The 21,633-nt window shown below is 38.7% G+C and overlaps 4 protein-coding genes across 5 annotated transcripts in view; 1 reads left to right on the forward strand and 3 right to left on the reverse strand.

Moving 5' to 3' along the window:
• Positions 1-6,947, reverse strand: part of LOC143376949 (uncharacterized) — a 111,005-nt gene extending 104,058 nt beyond the window's left edge. Inside the window, exons 1-2 of one of the 2 annotated variants that reach the window (XM_076827754.1) lie at positions 6,285-6,947; positions 5,777-5,886 (exon numbers count right to left, since the gene is read on the reverse strand). The gene's annotated coding sequence lies outside the window, so the exon portion shown is untranslated. Of the gene's footprint in view, positions 1-5,776; positions 5,948-6,284 lie in introns of both variants that reach the window. The other variant, XM_076827755.1, reaches the window with a different exon arrangement.
• Positions 769-4,558, reverse strand: LOC143376877 (quinone oxidoreductase-like protein 2). Its single transcript, XM_076827635.1, has 8 exons — positions 4,215-4,558; positions 2,605-2,838; positions 2,351-2,542; positions 2,091-2,272; positions 1,887-1,978; positions 1,690-1,816; positions 1,186-1,315; positions 769-1,079 (listed from the first exon to the last, which is right to left on the reverse strand). The coding sequence occupies exons 1-8, from the start codon at positions 4,461-4,463 to the stop codon at positions 1,026-1,028; spliced, it is 1,260 nt and encodes a 419-aa protein (XP_076683750.1). The 5' UTR covers positions 4,464-4,558; the 3' UTR covers positions 769-1,025.
• A 610-nt stretch (positions 6,948-7,557) lies between the features above and the next one.
• Positions 7,558-11,886, reverse strand: LOC143376956 (uncharacterized). The gene is made up of 5 exons (XM_076827773.1): positions 11,643-11,886; positions 10,777-10,874; positions 10,376-10,580; positions 9,816-10,295; positions 7,558-9,735 (listed from the first exon to the last, which is right to left on the reverse strand). The coding sequence occupies exons 1-5, from the start codon at positions 11,716-11,718 to the stop codon at positions 9,611-9,613; spliced, it is 984 nt and encodes a 327-aa protein (XP_076683888.1). The 5' UTR covers positions 11,719-11,886; the 3' UTR covers positions 7,558-9,610.
• A 1,124-nt stretch (positions 11,887-13,010) lies between these two features.
• Positions 13,011-14,370, forward strand: LOC143376957 (putative rRNA-processing protein EBP2 homolog). The gene is made up of 3 exons (XM_076827774.1): positions 13,011-13,227; positions 13,299-13,385; positions 13,462-14,370. The coding sequence occupies exons 1-3, from the start codon at positions 13,141-13,143 to the stop codon at positions 14,254-14,256; spliced, it is 969 nt and encodes a 322-aa protein (XP_076683889.1). The 5' UTR covers positions 13,011-13,140; the 3' UTR covers positions 14,257-14,370.
• The last annotated feature ends 7,263 nt before the right edge of the window (positions 14,371-21,633 follow it).

Below are 21,633 nucleotides of genomic sequence, written 5' to 3' on the forward strand. Positions count from 1 at the left end.
ATATAATTATAGCTTAAGGTAACATTGAGCAAGTTGCGAAGAAAAACAGGGTTCTTTTGCTTGAATACGTATTCACTCTGATAAATATCCTATTCCGGACTATCCAGCCTTGGTAGTCCTCTTTTACTTATAGACACAAGAGTTACATATTCTGCATTCTTCTTTAGGTCAAAAAGACCTAGACAAAGAAATGCCATAATTTCAATTTTCAAATAACGAACAAAGGATAAAAAAAATTATTCGTTATTCAAGGCTCGAATAACCCAAGTTGTCCTTATTCGAAGAGCAACGAATAAATAAATTAAGATAATTTTCTTATTCGAGGAGAGTTTAATCCGTAGCGTCAAATAAATTTTTCATCCGTAGCTTTATCTTTTATTCGAATAAAGCATCGAATAACTTTCGTCAGCGTTGAGCGTGTTTATTTCCTTCATCTTTTCATAGTGGAATGTAGGAAAGTAGAACAAAATTCTTCGCTACCATTAGGGGAACTTATTGATAATTGACGGATTTCACGAAGGACCGTTCTCAGGACTTTTACTCGTGTTTCGATCGGGGCTCGGTAGCACCGCAACAAAACGCTCTAGTTTCGATAAAAGGGCGTTGAGCAACCGATAATGACCGCGGCTAAGTTAGTATACCGCTACTTGAGAACAATCGCATGCGTGCAATTTTCTGCTGTCCCGACCATAGACCAAACACGTAGCCCTTGGAGAGAGCAGAGTATCGACTACCACTAAAACTTCAAGAAACATAGGAAAATAAACATTTTCTTTTAACCATAGCGATGTAAAAAATAGTTTATTAAAAATCGTATGTAATACATTGGTTTAATTCATTTAATCTCCTACACTTTCAATAAAAGCTTAGTTAAATCTTATAAATAGTGTGCATTTTCCAAATGATACGTATGCTTCATCAATTGTTGAGTCTCTTTAGCAGATCTTCTTAATATTTATGCCCATTCGTAAACTTGCATGGGTTACCATGCAAGAGCGCATATTCTACATTAGGAACTTTCACTGTTACTCCTGCTTTTTCACAGGCTCAGCATCCTTGTTCTTTATGTCAACAATAACCTGAAATTCACATTTGGTTTCTATTTTGTGTCTATGCAAATATTGACACATACCGAGAATCACCAGAGCCAGAAAAAGTACAAGTTATTAGAAGCTTCTCACTCACTTTCCCGGCATATTTGTTATTAAGAATGAAGTCCAATGCATCATTCACTCTGCATAACCCCACCGTTAATCCATATGTTGGCTTAATGAGACCTTCCAGAAAGAATTCTATCACATCATCCCCAGCTTGTCTGATTTAAAAAATGAAAAATTGAAATAGGTGTCATCGAAAAAATTCCAATCTAAATGCCATTGCTCTATAAATTTTGCTGGTGACTTTTTTTCATCAGATCCGGCTGGTTGCGCGTGCAAAGTGCGCGATGCACACAGGCAAGAGAAACAACGCCTAAAAGACCTCAAAAAATTTGAAATAAATTTCTAAGCAATCCAAATATGTATAACCTGTTTTTCTTATTCGCAATTAATTCGAAAAAAAATTTTTTGGAAAGGCATCAAATATTTCACAAGCCGGGCCTGGATACAATACAATAATGTCAGTACCAATATCTATCTAAGAAGCCAAAATTTATGGGACAACCTTTTAGTTTATAGAAAAACACTATACCGATATACTTCAGGATTCGTTTTCCGGTACTCCCGCAAATTGAACCCAGTGACACTGAAATCATCCTTTTCAACATTTGCATCACAGTCTACCACCATTGCTGCTGTCCCAGCAATTATTGCCCTCACTTTATAACAGTGGTTACAAATGAATAAGTCACATAGTTATTATTGTTGTACTCTTATCTAATTATATACCTTCGCGAGAAAGGTGATGCACCACCACAGCAAAACTGTCGTCGCGCAACAAATCTTTTAGCGTTGCGCCGTCCGCGTAGACTTTGGTAAAGCTAAAAATACGACATACCTGCGGCCACTGTTCATTACCTGACCAAACTCTCGTATGACAATCAATTAAACTTTTAACAAGTTGATTCTCATTAGAGGCACCCGCTGACTCACCAATTTACGACCTTTTTGAAGCATTCGCCATCGTCATGCTCAAAAACGGCTTTAATGTTCTGATTTGCAGCTAGCTTTTCCAGTTCTTTCATCAACTTGCGATCTTTGTATTTAAAAGATGCGAGCACACCTTTGTCTCGAGCAAGGGCTGCTACATCCTCCGTACCGCAAACACATATCACCTGAATTAATGAAATTTCTGGCTTCTAACCGAATTTCTAGCCTATTTATAAGAACTCCACGAGGGTTTCATATCTAACCTGAGCTTTAAATACGTTTGTTGCCAGATCAACTGCCGCTAACCCAATATCACTTATCCCAACGTTAATAAAGATCATATCATTCTCTGTGACGCAAACCTTCCTTTCGAAAGCTATTAAAGCAGTCATATAATTATTAAGCACACCTATAGCATCCTTCGATCTCATTCCAGTTGGTATTCTCCAGATATCCTGTAAGTTACACTTACAGCTGGACCCAAGCACAGGCAATTGATCTAACGAAACCTGCTTACGCTAACGTCTGCAACGCACTGATCAGCCAGACCTCCGTAACGCTCTTTATTAAGAGCAATGACCTTATCCCCAACACGAAACCCTTCTTCTTTTGCTTTTCCTCCAACTTGAATCAACTTCCCAGTGAGTTCGTACCCAAGAACCATTGGCAAACATGGTTTAAATGTATATAAATTTCTAGCTAGCAGTGCATCCGATGCATTAAAAGCGCAATATTCAACATCGATAAGAACCTGGTAATGGAAAACATGTGACAAACATTTGCTTCCTGATTGTTAATATTGTAATAACTAGAGTTCTGCGTCTGGCAAGTTTGCGGATATACCGAACTGGTATAACACTTACTCCAATTAAGAACAAAGAGCCAATGGATGATAGAAAAATAAGAAAAAATGGGAAACAAGTTTCTCTGAGTCAAGTATCAGACGATAGTTTTTATTTTTAGTCTAAATTGCATTTTGAAGTGTGTATAAGGTATTCTCTACTTCTTCCAAATTTTAAATACAAAAATCTTTGTTATTTCCTACCTGGACCATTTTACAAAGAATTGATGGGATCTGAAGCGCTTCGAAGCGCTTCGAATCTATAAGTATGATGAAAACTTTGAGGGACTTCGAAGCTTAAAACTCTTGAAAGTCTTGATAATTTTTGAGTCTTGATAATTTTTGAGTCTTGATAGGTCTAGATAGTCTTGAAAATGAACATCTGGTTGCCAAAAACTAGCCAGGTTGATCGGCTAGAGGGTCTGGCTAGTGTTGCAGTTTATGATGGTATTGTCCCATGAGTCAGAAGTAGATGGACATACGGGTCTGACACCTACCAAGACTTTGGAGGAAGAGTTTCAAGACTTCCAAGGCGATCTAGACTTTCAAGCATGGACGTAGGAATATAGGGACGGACTAATAGTTGCAACTTTAGGCGAGGGGAGCGCAACAGCTTTGAGGAGCAGGGAACACGGTCACGTGGTACTCTGGTGCTGCATTGGTAATTGGTTCTGCCTTTCACCCTGGTTCCAATTGGTTCTGATTCACTCTTACTCGATGAAAATAAGATTGAGCTTGCACGATCACAACCAATCGCCAATGCGGCACCAGAGTACATACCACGTGGCCATAGTTCCCTGCTCCCTGGAAGCTGCTTCACCCCCCTCAACCATTGCTACATCTCTACATTCCTATGTCCATGCTTTCAAGCTTCCAAGACTTTCAAGACTTTAAAGACTTTCAAGACCTATCAAGAGTTTTAAGCTTCGAATCATGTTCGAAGTGATGAAGATATCAATTTTCGTGAAGTTATTAGCTTTGAAAATATTACTGCAATTCATGGTGAAAAGTACGGTGAAGTGGGACGCGGGAATATTATGTTAGCGCAGTCGCCCGAGTTAAGTTGGGTTTAAGAAAACGATTTTTTTCCGCGCGCCCGAGTTAACTCGTGAGACCAACAACAACATGAAACAAATTTTTTTTTGTATTTTTTTCAAGATTTGTTATGTTCTTTTGTACTTTAAGAAAATAGAGAATAAAAAAATTGGTGGAAAAACGACCGCTTTTGAATTTTCAATTGGTGCGTTTAGAGGTTAAGAAATGAATCCTTTAATTTTGTGACTTACTTCATCCTCTTGCGATATTTTAGGAGGGTCAACGGTTTCTATAATGAGTGGATTAGTGAATTCTTTTAATACTGCAGCGGAAATTTTGCCCGCTTCGGAAGCCGGGATACCAGTTTCCGAGCGATATTCTAGGTTGGACTGTTCTGTGCTCGCGGTGGAACTAAGTCTAACAACTTTTGTTCGCGGCAGCAGTTTCTTCAAGTGGCTTTCACAGAAGCGGCTTAAAATTCTTCCCACCAGGGCTGACATCTCATTACTTTTTTCAATTACTTTTTACAACACAAAAAACGACATAACCGCGCCAACAGCACGCAAGCAATTTAAGCTCGTCACAGGCGGTTGCGCATGCGCGGCGGCGGCTCGATATAGAACTTGAAATTTAAATATCGATGAGAGTTGAATCCAAACACGGCATGGCTGTGCCGATATTTTGAATCTTTAACGGGACAATGTTTAATCTGCCCCAGTTAAATGCTGGACAGAGCAGGCTGCGGATGGGACTATTTTAATGTGGTGCTTAGTGCAAATAATGGCGTGGTAAAAGTGTTTTGTTATAGAATCAAGAATTAAAGAACACCATGCTCGATGGAGCTCTGCTATTCGACAGTTTCAGATTACTGGGAATCACCGATTATTTCAGATAATGAATAGAGAATTTTCTCTACCACGACATCGTTGTTTGTTTTTCTAGTAACGCTATTAGATGAAAAGTCGAGGCTGATCGTTAAAATACTATGCATTATATCGAGTCACGAAGATACTCTTTAAAAAAAAATATATAAAAAAAAATTATTTAAATGATTTCATTAAAAATGCATTAAGAACTAAAAAATAATTTTTTTCTTGTACTACAATTTCGATAGTGTTATCACACTGTAAATAAAATCGTGGCGCGGGATATTTCATAACAGAATATGAATAAATTTAATATAGCACAACGATTTTATTTAAAGCAAGAAAATAATTATTTTCCCCATCGAAATGTTACTACAAGAAAATAATTATTTTTTAGTTTTTAGTGCATTTTTAGTAAAATCGTTTAACATAACATTTTTTTATATATATTTTTTTATTTTCTAGTTTTTAGTGTTTGTGGATTTTTCATATATTTCTTTATATATATATTTTTTTTAATTGTATTGCCAGCCAACCTACGCTACCCTGGCGCCCCCGGGGATTCTCCTCTGGAAGAGTCGGCGTGCGTTTTGAAGAGTTCCCCAAGTTAAAAAAAATTATAAAAAAAAATTATTTATAATTTTTTTTTGTAACGTGGAGATATCATCAAAAGGCACCCCGACGCCTTCAGAAGGGAATTCCCCGCGGGCGCCAGAGTAATTGTGGGATTTTTACCCACTAAAACCCCACGGCCACTATGAAATTTTTAATAATTTACATGTAAATATCTCTATTATTAAGGCCCATTGGCAGAAATGCTCGGACACCTATTTACTTATTTTCTACATAGATCCATCGTGCCAAGGCTCATCAAAATCAATGTCTATCACATGATGTCCTCCCCTTGTAAGTAAAATCATTTAAAAATATTTTAAGTACATACTTACCAACAGCTGAACGTACGGAACATGCAAGTCATGGCGAAATTTCCGTAGTTGTTAAAGGGGTTGCAGACATTTTCAGCGAAAATGTTGTCGAGTCCGTAGTAAAAAATAAACTATGAAATAGGAGAGAACAGAAATGAATTGAAAGTAATAATATCGGTATAATCCGTAAATCTAAAGAAAAATAGAAATATTTAAACTAAATAATTAACAAATATTTCTCACTTTGACGTTAAAAATTTTAATATTGCAAAATTGTACCAGCTGAATCCTCTCATATCAAATTCAGATAATTAATTTAATTAAGTAATATAACTTTGCAAGAGTGTCATTTAAATTATGAAATAATCTATACAGTATATAAGTAGCGAAAAGTTTCGCAACATGGTGCAACCATCGAGCACTTTGCAACCAGAAAATTGATAAAGTCCCAGCAATAAATAAAACTAGTCTTCGCGAATGCTTCAATTATTTAAACAAGGCTACCAATTATCACATTTATTCGCTGTACCTTTTACGCAGAAAAATACACTGTAGCACACTTTTTATTTCACTCGATAATCCACTAAAATTAAGCGTACTCCCAATGAAATTGTTTTAATAAATTTCAACCGGAAGCCTTTCAAACGCGAGAGCAGTCGCGGAAGTGTGTTTCCCCGACGCTGTTCAAAAGGGGAGTGATTCGTTCGACTTTTGTTTCTTCCAACAAAGTCAGGCCTCCCCACCAGTCTGCTGGCACATTTTGTTGCTATTCTTTTTTTTTTCTAGCAACCCCCACTAGTCTAACCAGTCGATTTTATATTTCTCTCTCGTTAGAGCCAAGCAAACAATTTCTTGCATCGTTTACGTTCGTCACACCGAGTCCTCCCGTTTCTCGGAAATGCCTTTGTCTCCTTGGAACGTAAACGGCGCTTTGGCGTCGAATTTCAGTAACTGATATTTCCGTTGAAGAGGTTCCATCTACGTTCCCCTCGTGTTAACTGCCTAAACAAGTGCATGGGGTGAAATAAATCGGAGATGCTCATCGTGTACTTTCATAAGTTCTTGTCTACATAAATTCAATATAAATAATGCATTCGCTTAGGTCTTAGGTGTACGAGTTTCGGGGGTTCTTGGAGGACAGCGTGCGTGCGCGCGCGTGCGTTCTCTCCGCATACAATATATGCATTATCTCCTTTCGCGCGCGCGCGCGCATAGTCGCGAGTAAACAAGAAGGGACGAGTTTGTTACTTGGCTCGTCCTAGAAGAGTTACTTGTCAAGTCTGACACTTGCCAGAAGTGTAACGATGAAACTTAACCTTTAAATCCGACTGAATTACTAATCGTAAATTAGTCCGAAGCTTGCGGTCCTTCGTTGAATAATTCTTCACAGAAATTTCCATGTATTTCTGTTAACATTAGTTTATTATTGCATGTGTTACTTTACATGAACTAAAAAGATTATAGTGATAGGGTACAGAGCGTCTGAACTTCATTCACGACGTTAATATCTCTCCGCAATTGATTTGTCCTCTTTTGCTGTTGATTTAATAGTCATTACATGCTTATGTCTTACAACGGAGGATATGTAATAATTGAATATCCGTAAATGACTCTGAGAATTAAGTACAACACGTAAAACACTCCGTGGCGAGTAGAGACTACCGGGGAGGTTCCGCCCTATATACCGGGTTGCGTTAGGAGAAGAAAGTAGAGATACAGAGCTTGTATAGTAGATCGTAAAATTAATAATCGCGTCGAGCCCATGAACAGAACGATGGCCATCAAGGTAGCATCACTACGAATTGTGACTTTATAAATTTTTATTAAATTTATTTGTTGACAATATTAATTCATGCATTAAACAGTATGGCCAGCCGTACCCATTTCTATCACAAAACAGTCGTAACATGAAAACATTATTGTTCACTTAAGATGAACGCATTGTAGATACTAAATTTGATGACCAGATTGGAGTTAAAATATAAGGCGATGACGAGCATGACTAGTACGACTTGTTACAACATTACGATTGCTCATTACAAAAGTAGTAAACCTATTTAACGCTTCGGGTTAGTTTCAGTAAGACTAAATAATGTTAGAGTGTGCTTAGGTTACTTCGATCTCATTTATATGCTTCGCATATGAAGTTGTCCAACAGAAGCAATGGGAGAAGCATTTACGCTAACAAAATACGCTATTGAAAATATTCCAACTTTAGTAAAAAAAAATATGAAAAGTTCTGTAGAAACATTAAAATTACAATTACGACATTGAAATCCGTGAAATACGCAATGGAGAGAATTTTTTTTTAAGACCGACCGAATTGAGGTTAAAAAGCGTGCAATTTAAAAAGAATCGTTCGAATGTTAATTAACGAGCTACGAAAATACTTTGCAGTCATCGGTTTTGCTTTTAGAGACGAGAAGGTAGAATATTTTTCCTATAGCGTCGGACGAACGGAAAGATAAATATAGAGATGAGCTGTAGGTTACAGCAAACACATATTAAACGATAATAAATATGAAATTTTTTTAAAAAAATTTGATGGAATATACCGTAAAGTATCCTTATAATACGAAAAAGACATACTGATGCATTGACTTCGCATTTACCACATACAATCACCATTCTTGCAATTCATTGATATCACGTGATCAGAACTTCGGTACCAATCAGTATTTTAATTAAAAATCTACCTACGTTACATATATAATAAACAATTACGAACACTTTTGTTCCCTCTCTCAAAAAAGTCATTGAGTGAAAATGCTAGGTCTGAGCATTTTTCGTTGGTAGCGTAGCTGGATTATAGAACACATACGTTAACATACTTCGTCTATAAATTTTTTTTTTTTTTTAAACATATCAAAACGGTATACTGTGCATTCACGTTCATAATACTGTGAATGGGTTTCGTCTTAATTCTACGCAGAATATTAAGATATTACTGCAGTGGTACTATGCACTCTGTTAAGTGTACAAGTTTAGTACAAAAATTCGATTACAAACGTTAGAAAAAACTATTGTTACCTTTTATCGCTTAAAACTGAAAACTTAGTATCGGTAAACCTATACTCTGGAATGCTGCGTTAATAATACTTCTAATTCGACATCGATGTATATCAAAAGTCGCTTCGTTTGAACAACATTCGTACAATCGGCGAGAGCTTCATTCCATTCTTGTGCAAAAATTCAGTTCGAGGATTAATCAGAAATCAAAGGAAGAATATAGCGCGACCTCAGAAATCTCGAGAATTATGTAAATGGAAGTAATTTAAAAATCATTCGACAAGCATGTAATTATTTTCTCTATATTATGGCCCATTTTACAAAGTAACTAATACCAATAAATTCACAGTCGGCAAATTCGAACGTACCTTTTTTCTTTACCGAAACTTTCGTTACGCTGATGAGAACTTTTGATGCGTCCCGATTACAATAGTCATCGTAAATGTTTTTAATGTTTAAATGATCGTGTGTACCGAGTACTTTCGCTATCCATATGTAAAAGTCAGCCGAATTGCAATGAAAGGAATTCTACGAGCGCCTATAAACGCTGTAACTCATCAAAATTTTCGATCAATTCGGTTACCGTAGTTACTTATCTATATATTTTACACACGAAAATTAAGTTGATTTGAATTTCACGAAAAGCTTTCCAAACCGATTCCGGGAATTCTTTAACTATTACGCATGGGGGTATAAATATATCTGCAAGCCTTACACATAAAACTGCACCATTTACTATAAAAATCTGCGAAGAATTGACCAAATACAAGAAAACCACAAAAAGAAAGCCAACTTCGTTTCAATTCAGTCAACTTTAACATGATTTAAATTAAAGTCTAGTTAAACTTAAATTCGATCTAAGTGTTGGATTGCTTCGCCGTTAGCGGCTATTTTACACTTTTTTTGTGGTTGATTGTACATGGTCTGCAGAGGTACATGAAGCAGTTCCACGATTTGTATAAAATTAGGCTCTGCAACAAAGAAAACAAAATTCAAATTCACAACATATTCGTAAACAAGCCACATGGAAGCGTGCGAACGACATACTTACCGTTCTCGGCTGTAATGTATCCGTGTCTAATTAAAAAGTCAATAGCGACTGGGACCGATGTTGTCTTAAAATGCGATGACAGTACCCTTTCTAAACATTCGTTAACTGGAAGTAATTCGAACGTTTCTACCTCTCCGTCATTGTTGCTTGGAACAAAGTCCGGCGGCAGTTCGAGGTCGTAAACGAATTCTGTGTTGGGGAACAGGCCCCGTTCGCTTTCGAAAAACAGCGACACGCAGCCGGCGCTCTTTAGCTTCGCGATAAGATTGTTGGGAATGCTGGCTTCCTCGCCAGCTTCTTTTATAGCGGTTTCGTTAATGCCGTAACCGACGCTTAACCCACCGCTCACCATGTTATCCCAGTACCCGGGCCAAGTCTGCTTATTAGGGCTACGCTTTTGTAGCCATATTGATAACCCTTTCACGGGATCCATAACGTAACCGTTAATGTCCACGCCGTATTTGCGGATACCAAATAGACCTAGAAGTTCAATAATCAGCAGTGGTTCTCATCGCAAGCTGCATTTCCAGCGGAGCCGAACTGTAGGCATGTCTCCTTACACGTAGCAGATCGATCCATCTTAAACAGCGGTGGTGTATTAAATTGTGCACGGACTTCGTAACATTCCTCCCTCCATCCTCGTAGAGTTATAAACTTCCCACCCGCGCGCCATTCCCTCAGGACCTCGTCCACGCGAGCGCTCCTCTCGGCGTAATCCCGATACGCAGGGTTCAGTTGCACATACTCAGGATTTACTTGAAACACCTTAAAACAACCATAGAAATAACATAGAACGTAGGCTAGGTTTACGAAGGGGTTCGCACGAAATGTTGCTTAAATTAAAACAAAGTCTAGACATGCTTTAGTTCTCTATTTATCCAGAAAGCTTCGACGAAGCTTGCGGCGAAGCATTTTATGTGAATCCCCTACGAGTGCGTTGAAGCTCCGAACCCGAAATTACCTGCGGGTAATTTATCAATTCCTTCATTACGTCCGGGCGCACAAGGCCAACTTGCTGCCCGTCGACGACAAAAGCTCTGCATTCACCTGCATGGAAGCCTAAAAGACGTGATGGATTAAAAGGTATCGTTCCTGTTACGGAAGTCTCTAAAACTAGGCCAGAATTAGAAATATACCTCTCCTGCTTTTTTTACACACATTCCATACTCTGCGTTCGTTAACACCACATTGTAAAACACAAAATGCAAATACAAATACGGAACATAAAAACATTGGTTGCAAAAGGAATAAAGATGAACTGAGATTTAAAGATTTTTATTAAAACAGAAACACAGTACAAAAAACATTAAATCACACCGTGCTGGTGTAAGCGTGAGGAAGTAGGATGTACAAAAGGTGGTTCATGGTGTCTATGGGGTATATATATACATATACATGTACATATATATATTATTTTCGCAGTTGCTTTTAAATTGCCGGGAGAACGAAAGATCGATTGCCGTACAGATGATCGAATACAATTGCATGACATACATCTCTTTGGCATCCGCTTTAGTAAATATATACGTATACGATCGTCTACTCGAAATATTTATTATCGAAAAAGCGAGAAGATCGGATACACGACGGGAGGGAAGGGTCCGCGAAAGGGAGCTTCGCGAGACTCGCTCACGTTTCTACGAAAAAAAAATACACACTCTCATTATTTCGTTGAAAATACGAGGAACGAATACACAACAGAGTCGAAATCAATATCTCAGTAGACAGGACGGAAAGCCACACGTTTCTGTGGACTATTCACCGTGAAATCATGTGGTCGCGGCACGCGTAAAACCGAGCCGCTGCTGAACGAACGATTTCACTTACCTGACAGGTAAAAGCAATTGAATTTATTGGCGAGCTTCAGTAAGCGTGACATCGGTTTCTTATCACTATCCGTCATGATGTTTCGCTGTCGTTAGCCAGCTGTGACAAAAAATGCTGGGCATAGAGTACAAGATGTGCCAGAACTCGAGCCCCACGAGATTTTTGCGCATCGACGTTGGTGCGGTCGGAGCTGAAATTTGCCTTTCGGATTGGCCAGCAACTTTGCTGTACAACTTCTTCGAATTCTCTTTACTGATACAGAGATAAGATAGGGTAGATGTCCCGATTACTGTGCCTTTATGCTTGAAGCCGTGTGAAAAAACTCGCATAAATAAATAAGGAAAGAAATTTGTTTAATTATGTTAATCTATTAATGTATGTGTTACAAACGAGAAGGTTGCATTTTTAAACAATTTAAGCGTAGTGAACAAAAATTCAACAACGCATATGAAGATTCCGATGGATTTACCTAAATCCTTAACGGAAACGGTAAGGAACGCGTACTTCACAGAAGTGAATAAATTCATAAATAGCATGATTTGCACTTATGTAAAGTGTTTATTATATCATAAAAGGTTCAAATTTTAAGAAAAAATAGCGAAATGAGCACTTTTGAAACGTTTTCGTATTTTTAAAGTGAAGCCAGTAATTGGGACAAAAATTTAACGCTTGTCCCTATTACCGTGCCCCACGAAGCCCACTGGCTCCCTCTGTAACTGCCTAACCTTACTTTCGTTTCTCAGAACGGATGAACAGAAATTTGTATTTGCATATTTTGCTTTTGTAATGAAAAGCTCATATTAAAATTACATAAAAACACCTCTCGTAGAGCAAAACAATGTTTTGAACAGTTCAAAGTTCAAAGACATAACCTAACCGCGGGAACGCTGTTCAAAAAAGGGCACGGGAATAGGGACAACGTATTTTTCGGAGCACGGTAATTGGGACAAAAACATGTAATTTTTATTTCTTTAAAAAAATATGAAAAATTAACATTTTCAACCCGATAAAGAGAGAAGTAATAAAGAGAAAAGTTCAAAACACCAATATAAATTTTCACCAAGCAAAATTAAAGTAAGAGAAGTCAGTAATTAATTCCTTCGCTAGCAAGTCGGCGTCAAAGCATGGTAATTGGGACATCTATGGCGGTATTCTCAGTTGCTACTTATTCTTAAGCAAATACCGCCCTTAGAGCGTTTGACAGAATTATTTATGAGTATCTTATTTAGCGATACTCGTAAAGATATACTGACGAGATGGAAGAAAAATTAACGAGCATTATTTAGAATTTTCCGTCCGCAATGTCGATGCGCTTTTTAAACTTCTGTTGAGTTAATTGCATTCGAAAGATGCCCGGTTACTTACATTAGCTGCTTATTTAAGCTACTGCGCACAAAGTGAGCTTAACTATTGCCCAGTAGGTGGAGTTAGAGGTGCTGGGCACGGTGTTTACCCGAACTTAAAAACCGTAGGTCTGTTTAGTGAATTTATCGTAAAAATGAAGGTGAAGAAGTCGGCGAGGAAAGCGACGAAAGTGTCTGCTTCTTCGGAATCCGATTCTGAGTATAACGACTCGGATGAAGAAGTAAGTACTACTTACACTTTAGGGTATTTATACGTGAGCATTATCTAACCTATCTTTTCTCACGTGTACAGTTACAAGAAGCGTTCGCGAAGGGTTTACTGAAGCCAGGTCTGAATGCAGTAATCGAGAAAAGAACGAAAGAATACAGGAATTGTGTAGTAAGTACGATAAGATAGTAACTAAGATAAGGATCCGGGGGAATGGTACGAGAGCGATGTTTGGAATATTTTTTAGACTCTTATGAAACAGAAGTTGGAGGAAATTAAATTAAGCTTGCCGTGGATAGAGAGATTAGACATGATAAACGCACCAGCACCTTTAGCGCCGGAGTTGGCGTTGCAAATGCAGGAGCAGGAAGTGAAGCGAGCGAAGCAGTTGAAGGGAAATAAGAAATTACCTCAGCACGATCCAGCGGATGATCCTGTTCTAAATGATTTTCGTCGAGAAACAATGTTTCATAGGCAAGCACAGGGCGCCGTTATGGACGGTATCGCTCGCTTGAAAAAGCAAGGAGTTGCGACGACCAGGCCGGACGATTATTTCGCTGAAATGGCAAAGTCGGATGTTCACATGCAGAAGGTCAGGCAGAATCTGATGAAGAAGCAGACGATAGTGCAGAGATCGGAGAAAATCAGGCAGCTCAGACAGCAGAGGAAAGTAGGAAAGCAAATGCAGATCGAGGCGACTTTGAAGAAGCACGCTGAGAAGAGGAAATTGTTAGAGGAAGTTAAAAAGTATCGCAAGGGCAAAAGACAGGACCTCGACTTCCTTGACGATAAGAAGAAGCCCCAAAAGGCAGTGGTTGATAAGAAGGTGGCGGCAAGACGAAAGATGAGGGACTCTAAATATGGTTTTGGTGGCAAAAAGCGCGGTCGCAAGATGAACACAAAGACGAGCTCCGCGGATGTTTCCGAGTACAGGCGGCCATCGAAACCGGGGAAAGACCTGAAGAAAAAGGGGGGGAAACCGAAGCAGAGATTGGGGAAAAATCGTAGAGTGCAAATGAAGGCGAAGAAGAAGCGACAGTAGGTGTAACTTATGTTAATAGAACTGACAACACGTTTCGTATAACCAAATGACTCGAACGTTCACGCATTTGTAAAATAAACCGTTTCTGTAATAAATGCAGTAATATTTTCGTTATTCCCTCTTACTTTTCACTGAAATATTCCACGGCCTTGTTTGGCTGACATTACTAATGAACAATTGCAAACTGAATCGACAAAAGAATTTTGTCGCGTACGTAACTATGTTCAAGCGCAGTTTATTTTATAGGGTGGGATTTTTTTCGAGTTAGCACTGTTCCATGTTCAATCAGACGCGAAATGCCCCGAAGCATCACCGATATGATACCGCTTGGTGTGCGTTATACAGGGTGGTCCACGCAACTTGCACACCTCGAATAATTTGTGAAGTATGCGATGTATGGAAATTTTTTTAATCAATATTTTGAACTTGATATGCAAAGTAAATCTTCAAGAACCGAAGCGAAAATATTCGTTAACTATTAGTTTTAGGGCTAATCATTTTTTTATTCAGAATTTAACATTTTTCGATATTTTGGCATAACAAATATAGTATTCTGTTTAAAATAACGATGTTGACCTTGAAATCTCCGAAACGCCTACACCTGTAAAAAGAACATGGAAAACATGCCCCTCCAAACTATGCAAGTCTTGTGAAAAAAAATTCTCACACAAAGCATACTTTAGAAGTTATTCGAGAATCGAGGTGTGCAAATTGCGTGGGCCACCCTGTATATTGTGCTGTTCTAGGGTGAACGTACACGGTGATCTGACAATTGTGTTCCTTTTCACTTGTATCTTTCGTGGACTTGCAGAAATAATTCTGTATATTGCATTTTTCTATCATTTCTGTGTTATTCTTAAACAGCTCACTTTCTTTCACTCATAGTGGACTATTCCGAATGTAGGGGTTATAATGAAATAAGTTGACATAAATGTGATGATAATGTTTTATATTGATCGTCAAAATTATTGCTTTGGACATCATGTATCGTAAATTATGCATTGCAATCAATCTTCATTTGTGTCGTGGGAAATTAGGGGATTTTTTAAAATAGGCCAGTGGTACCAACTTATATTCCATGGATCCTTTTTCTCTTATACCTCAGATAAAATTGCCTTCAACTTGAAAAAGTAGCGTTTCCTGGCCTTTGATAGAACCTCCTTCTCCCATACATACTTAATTGGTGTAGGGTTCCAAACTTTAGCTACTTATCTTAGGAACCATTATAGCATACAATCTCAAACACTGTTCGGTGTATATACATTTTTCAAATCTTAAGGGGTCATTCTACTTTGATCGGCCGAAAAATGAAACTATTTATAAAGATTTTTTTCTCAGTGAATACACATATAATGAAATAAATCATTTTGGAATTTATTAAGCTACCCTTATAGTATACAAAAAAATTAAAAAGATTATTTTTTAATTTGTTATAAATGCGTTCTTTATAGCACCAATATGGCCCCCTGAAAAATAGGTATGTTCGTAGCTCAGGTGATTTCCCAACTCAGGATTATCTCAAACAAAAAATTCGAATAGATTCTAAAACTGTATGAGTGTCGCTGTAATTAACAATTGAGGCAGTGAGAGCAACAACGGACTAACCCAATAGGTATTCCAATAGGTTCTATTAAAAATATAAAATAGGAAAAAAACATTTTTTTAATGTGGATTGGTCCGTTGTCGCTCTCACTGCCTCAATTTTTGTCAAAAAATACCCGAGAAAAGGGTGTTTTGTGAAACTTTATTTTCAAACCGGCGTCATTTTGTTATTTTTCAACAAAAATGGTTAATGACCCCTTAAACAGAATCAAACATGAACTGAAAAGAGAATTTTCAATATTCATTATTTGGTCAAATGATCAACGTGATATTTAATCGAATTAATTAAAATTACAAGAAGAAAAGGGACAACGCTAGTTGCATGTATGTGCAAATTAGACTATATTATTATAGTGTCCCCTGATTAGTGTCCCCAAGTATAGTATACCCACGATATCGATATTGCAGGGATACTTAGCATGTGTCGTCCATTAGATAACCCGTTGTACACGGCTTGTTACATGCATAGGAACGCGATTACACCGCATATTACATGCACCCCCACGTTTGCTGTCACTTCGAGATACGCGTGTACACAGCTCCTTTCCTTCAGCAATCGGTGGGTAATTACTTGTCGTGCACAGCTAATAACGATTCAGTCTCACCTTTGCTTCCCATATATCCCGACATCTCCCAAGGCTTCAGAATACGTCCTTCCGGGTGTAAATAGAAAATCTTTCCCAAACAGAACTTTCTATTAAGGTAGGTTTTCATCAAGAATTTCAAAGTCGATTTTCTCGAAAATGAAGCGCGATATCAAAAAAAGTTGCTGCTGCTTTTCGACTTATAACAAGTAAATAAGTCGAGAAAAAGGAATAAAATTTTTTGAGATTGCGCTTCATTTTCGAGAAAATCGTTTTTGAAATTCTTCATGTTGCGTCCAGTCGCGAATAGGAAAACTTACCTTAAGTCAGTAGGCACAAACATTAGACAATAGGGTATGATTTTAAAACAGCATTTTGCTGAAGCACATTACACCACAAAAAAAAAACAAAAAGAATAACTAACTATGTATTAATCTAACACAATATGATGATGTAACAAAGGCGTATTATTATTAATATTATTATTATTATTACAATCGATAAAAAATTCAAGCAGGTACCAAAGGCATCAGAATCACTCACAATGAAGGATTACAAGTCAGTTCAGTAAGAACATGTCGAAAACACAGATCGCACGGAAATTGATTTTAAAAAAAAAAAACGGAAATATTACGATGTCAATTGATTCGTTTTCGTAAACGCATCGATATCTCGTGGTGCATATATGCGCCCTGTACGCCGTTGTATATGTATGCATGCCCACGTATGTATGCGTAACCATCGATGCGGTGAATCCTCGAGGAGGGCCAGGATGGCCAGCAGAATATGGGATAACACGCGTGATTGGGCGCCGAGTGTATACTTGTTATTTGGTGAGTGGAAATACCACTGATCGAGCCGCACGTACAAAGCCCTACCATTCGTGTGCACCCACGCGCACGTGGGCGTATATATATATTTTTTTTTACAATAGCCTCGGGTTATTGTATTTAAATCCAGGAGTGCTCTCGCATTGTCCTCCGTTCTGTCTGACGCGGACACGAGGGCCCTGGGAATCTGCTCTTCAGGTAACAGCTGTTTTAGAGGGAGCCGTGGACGCGTTTTCCACATTTTTATCCCGCACAGTTCCACCAATTACGCGAACGTCCGGGGGTGTACGTGTCCCTCCGCGAACACGCCTGCACCCCCTCCCCTTCGTTCGGTACGATTTTGATTTTTCCTCCGGACAAGCTCGAACGGAGGGAAGAATTGTTCTCATGCCCGACTGAAACTTCCGTTCCGAAGTTCCGCGGCAAGTTCTCCCAGGAGGGCGGAGAGAAAAAAAAACTATTTATCATCGAAGGAATTACACCGTTCCGTCAGAAGTTAATACCCTTAACAAGGTCCGTCTCATCTACACGGTTGTTAAAACTTTTTCGATCCTGAGAAAGGACGTCCCTGCAATCTGGCTCGCCTGTCTGTTTCTCGTTATGCAAATACGGGAAGACATCGCGCGACTGGAAACTTTGCTGATATAATTACTGAACGACAGGGATTAATTGGGGTTATTGTACGTACCTATATAGGTACTGGGAGTCGACGGTAGTTGTCACTGTCATCGGGGAATCAGTCATGCGAGGACGTGGTGACTGGTGTTTTATGAGAGGCAGTATGTAATGCTGGGAAAATGACGATGATCTGAATACACATAATGTGTACTATATAATATGCATCAGTGTTTCTCAACCTTTGTGAGTCGCGATCCCCTTTTATAATATTCAAATAACCTGCGTCACCCCCCTCCCATATATAAGGTAAGGTACATTTAACAAGGTAAAGAAAACATTTTAAAAATAGGAATTTCAGAATATAATTCTAACTTAATAATATTAAAATAAATCCCCAAAAAGCCGGGGCGGACTTCCAGGAAACTTCTTGTATAGTATTCTTTATACATAGCTACGGGAAATAAGAAATTTATGTATGTTAAGCGGTGCAAAACGACTTTTTTTATTCTTAAAGTTGCACCAACCCATTTGGGTCATTAGCAACCACGTTAATTTACATAAAGATGAAGGTAGACATACGTAGATATTAGGTTAGGTTAAATTTAAATTAAAACAAAACGACTTTTATTCGTTAAGAAGTAGGTAAAATGGTACAATAAGACAAGAAAAGCTGATTACCACCCAAATTGACGATCAAAACGAGCTACCAGCATAACTAATATACACGGTGGTCCATTTAAATAAGGCCACTCAAAATAAGGTTAAATACAGGGTTGCCAGGCGATTCAGTACGCGGTAGTGGCATATATGACGTCACTTAGCTTGGATTGGTTTTGCGTTGACATGACGTCACGGCGTCACCAACTAAATATAAGTATTCCCCTTCTCCTACACCGTATGACGTCATACGGGCCAGCATGCGGCTATTTATCCAGTACGCCTAGCAACCCTGGTTAAATATCTAATAGTGAAGGCACAACAAATATTTTATACGCACTTTGAATGGTATTAACGGACCAATATGCTGCAAGAATATTTTTTTCAAGGTTATCAATGTTTTTTGCTCACAACTGTGTGTAGCTAATGTTAAAATACGATCATACATGTATAATGAACACAACTTTCAAATGACCTTTGACTCCGACATTTAAAGTTAAACGTGACATTTATGTCTATCAAGTGGTGGACAATTGGAAGAGATATTCAGGTGGCCTTAAATGGACCACCATGTACAGGCTAAGAAGGACAAAGAGATCATTTAATTTAGCTGTATACCAAAAGGTTAGACACTATCTCTGTGCAGCACAGTTTTAGTTGGAAAATAAAAGAACGTAAATGTAAGCATCGTGATGAGAAAACGTTGCATAGGGAATTTGCATAGCATAATACCAGGGAAAAACCTCTATCGCCACAAAAGCAATATAGTATTTAGTGATGAGACTCCCTTTCAAGATCAGAGAGCTCCCTACTACACGGGCTAAGTCCACCTATCATAATATACTGCTCCATTACATTATCAACATCGTGGTTCAGCGCATTATGCTTATTCACTGACAATCTGAATGCACGCATAACGATGGAACCGTATCAGCGTGATCTCCAGATATTTGTTGAGAATCAGTCGAATGAAAACAGAAACAAGTGGATGCTACAGCCGGATAACGATCCTAAACACCAAAGGCCAATCTGCGCTGCCATGGAAAGTGATGGCCAATATAATTACTCTGAATTGGCTACAGCACTTTGCCAATGCCAATCCCACTGAAACTGTGCGGTCGATTACAAAGCAAAAGCTCCGGGGAGAATGTATTCGGACGTTGAAGCCTTTGACGCAACGCATCCGGACAAAATGGTGGATGCTACCCACAGTGCCCACCTCGATGTTCCCAAAAAATGGTAGACGGTGTACCGAGATATCGGCGAGCTATAACACTTAAATATATAACAAAGGAGATTGAACTAATCCTTAACTGGAAGCACAACAGCTTTTTATATGTACTTCCCAGTGGCACGTAAATTTCTAGGTTAGATTAATACCGTCAGATACAGCGAGGGATGGCTGTTGGGTGACAGATTGTAGTTTCGAATGTTAGCGCAATTTAGAGCGTCGCGTTGATGGTTGTGTATGGATTTCGCCCGGACGAATTCGAGCTTTTTCCTCGTGTTGGAGTGCACAGAAGCAGTGGGGCAGGTGCATGGACAGATATCTGGTGCCGATATTTGTATTGATGACAACCGCGGCGTGACATGTATCCTACGCCGGTTGCTAATGGGTGAAATTTGTTTCGCTATTGCCTTCGGACGATTTTGCCGATCCGAAATTTCGCAAAACTCCGTGTCCATGGAGTTGGGGCTGCGTCCACGGGAACCGGACACGGCGACGATGAAATATCCATCTCAATTATTTAGACCTGGAAGTGGATTGAAGACCTTTGCGTTACGGCACGGAGGAACAGGGATATTAATCGATGGCGGGTTTGATAAATCGATGGAACCATTTCCGGTACGCGTTGAGTAATTAGGGCATAACAGTCGATCCAAAAGCTGTGAAGATAGACGGAGATTCTTTGATGAAAGGATGGATCACCGTGGAAGGGTATCTTTTTTTAATTACTGATCGAAACAGTGACGCAAGGGGAGCAGTCAGCTACAGAAGCCTGTGTACCTACAGCCTATGAATTTGCAATGTCGTAGACAGTACTTAATAATATAAGAGTCGAGTTCGAGATTTACCTGTCAAATTACCAAAAAAAGTTGTTACCTATATGTTGTATGGAGGCACAGGTGAAAGATTAATGTATTTTACCAGCGCTCCCCTCTATCTCGTTGCTAGACTCGAGACGTTCCTTTTGTAAAAATTTATGGAATAACGAATAACTTCCATTAACAGACGTCCCTCGTCATTCTAACATTATAAAAATATAAGGTTTTTCACGGGAGCTCTCTAACTCTGGTATCTGAACGATATGGACCCGTTTCTGTGCAAAATGTACATCGAACGTCGATAAGTCAGAAATGGCAAGGAACTGAAATCCATGGATTTTAGCATGAAAATAGTTGGACGGGCGTAGCCGATGTATTCGTACGTTGAAGGATATGAAACATTTTTCAGATATCCCCGTCGGACGTGGTAGCCTTTATCTCGCTTTCGTTAGAAAGCCATTCGGAAAATGGATTTGATGAAGTCTTTTGGGCGTAAAAAGTACATGTCGGGCCGAATGGCTTCGTTAAATACACATTTTATGCCACGTTAATAAAAAAAAGCAATATCCTCTGTGCTTTCCATCTTTTTAATATTCATGGCGACTGTAGCGACGGACCGGCAATTATTGAGCGTGTTGCCTCGCGATTGGACAAAGATAGAGATATTCCCTTTTCGAAGCTACGGCGCCTTGAAGTTGTTGAGTCACTTCGTAATGTAATGAGCTTGTCAGGTTTTAGGTTATAATGCGAGGCCATCTTCAATTCTTCATCAAAGGTTGTATGTAGTTTGCATGGCTATTCTGGTAGTATGTCGCCCAATGGAGGAGCCATGAATGCTACAGAAATTCATTATAAGCTCATGCAACATTGATACCTAGGTGCATGTAAAGGTGGTGTTAAAATTGTAAAGGGTGATTAAGTTAGTCGGTATGTAATGCTTACTCTGCTCTGGCGACGAAAGTTTCCATATATTAACGATGAACGTATCAGCCGAGATTAGCGTACCGTAGTAAATGCGGAATAAATCGATCTAATGATAT

The sequence above is a fragment of the Andrena cerasifolii genome, chromosome 15, assembly GCF_050908995.1.
Source record: "Andrena cerasifolii isolate SP2316 chromosome 15, iyAndCera1_principal, whole genome shotgun sequence".
Taxonomy (NCBI): Eukaryota; Metazoa; Arthropoda; class Insecta; order Hymenoptera; family Andrenidae; genus Andrena; species Andrena cerasifolii.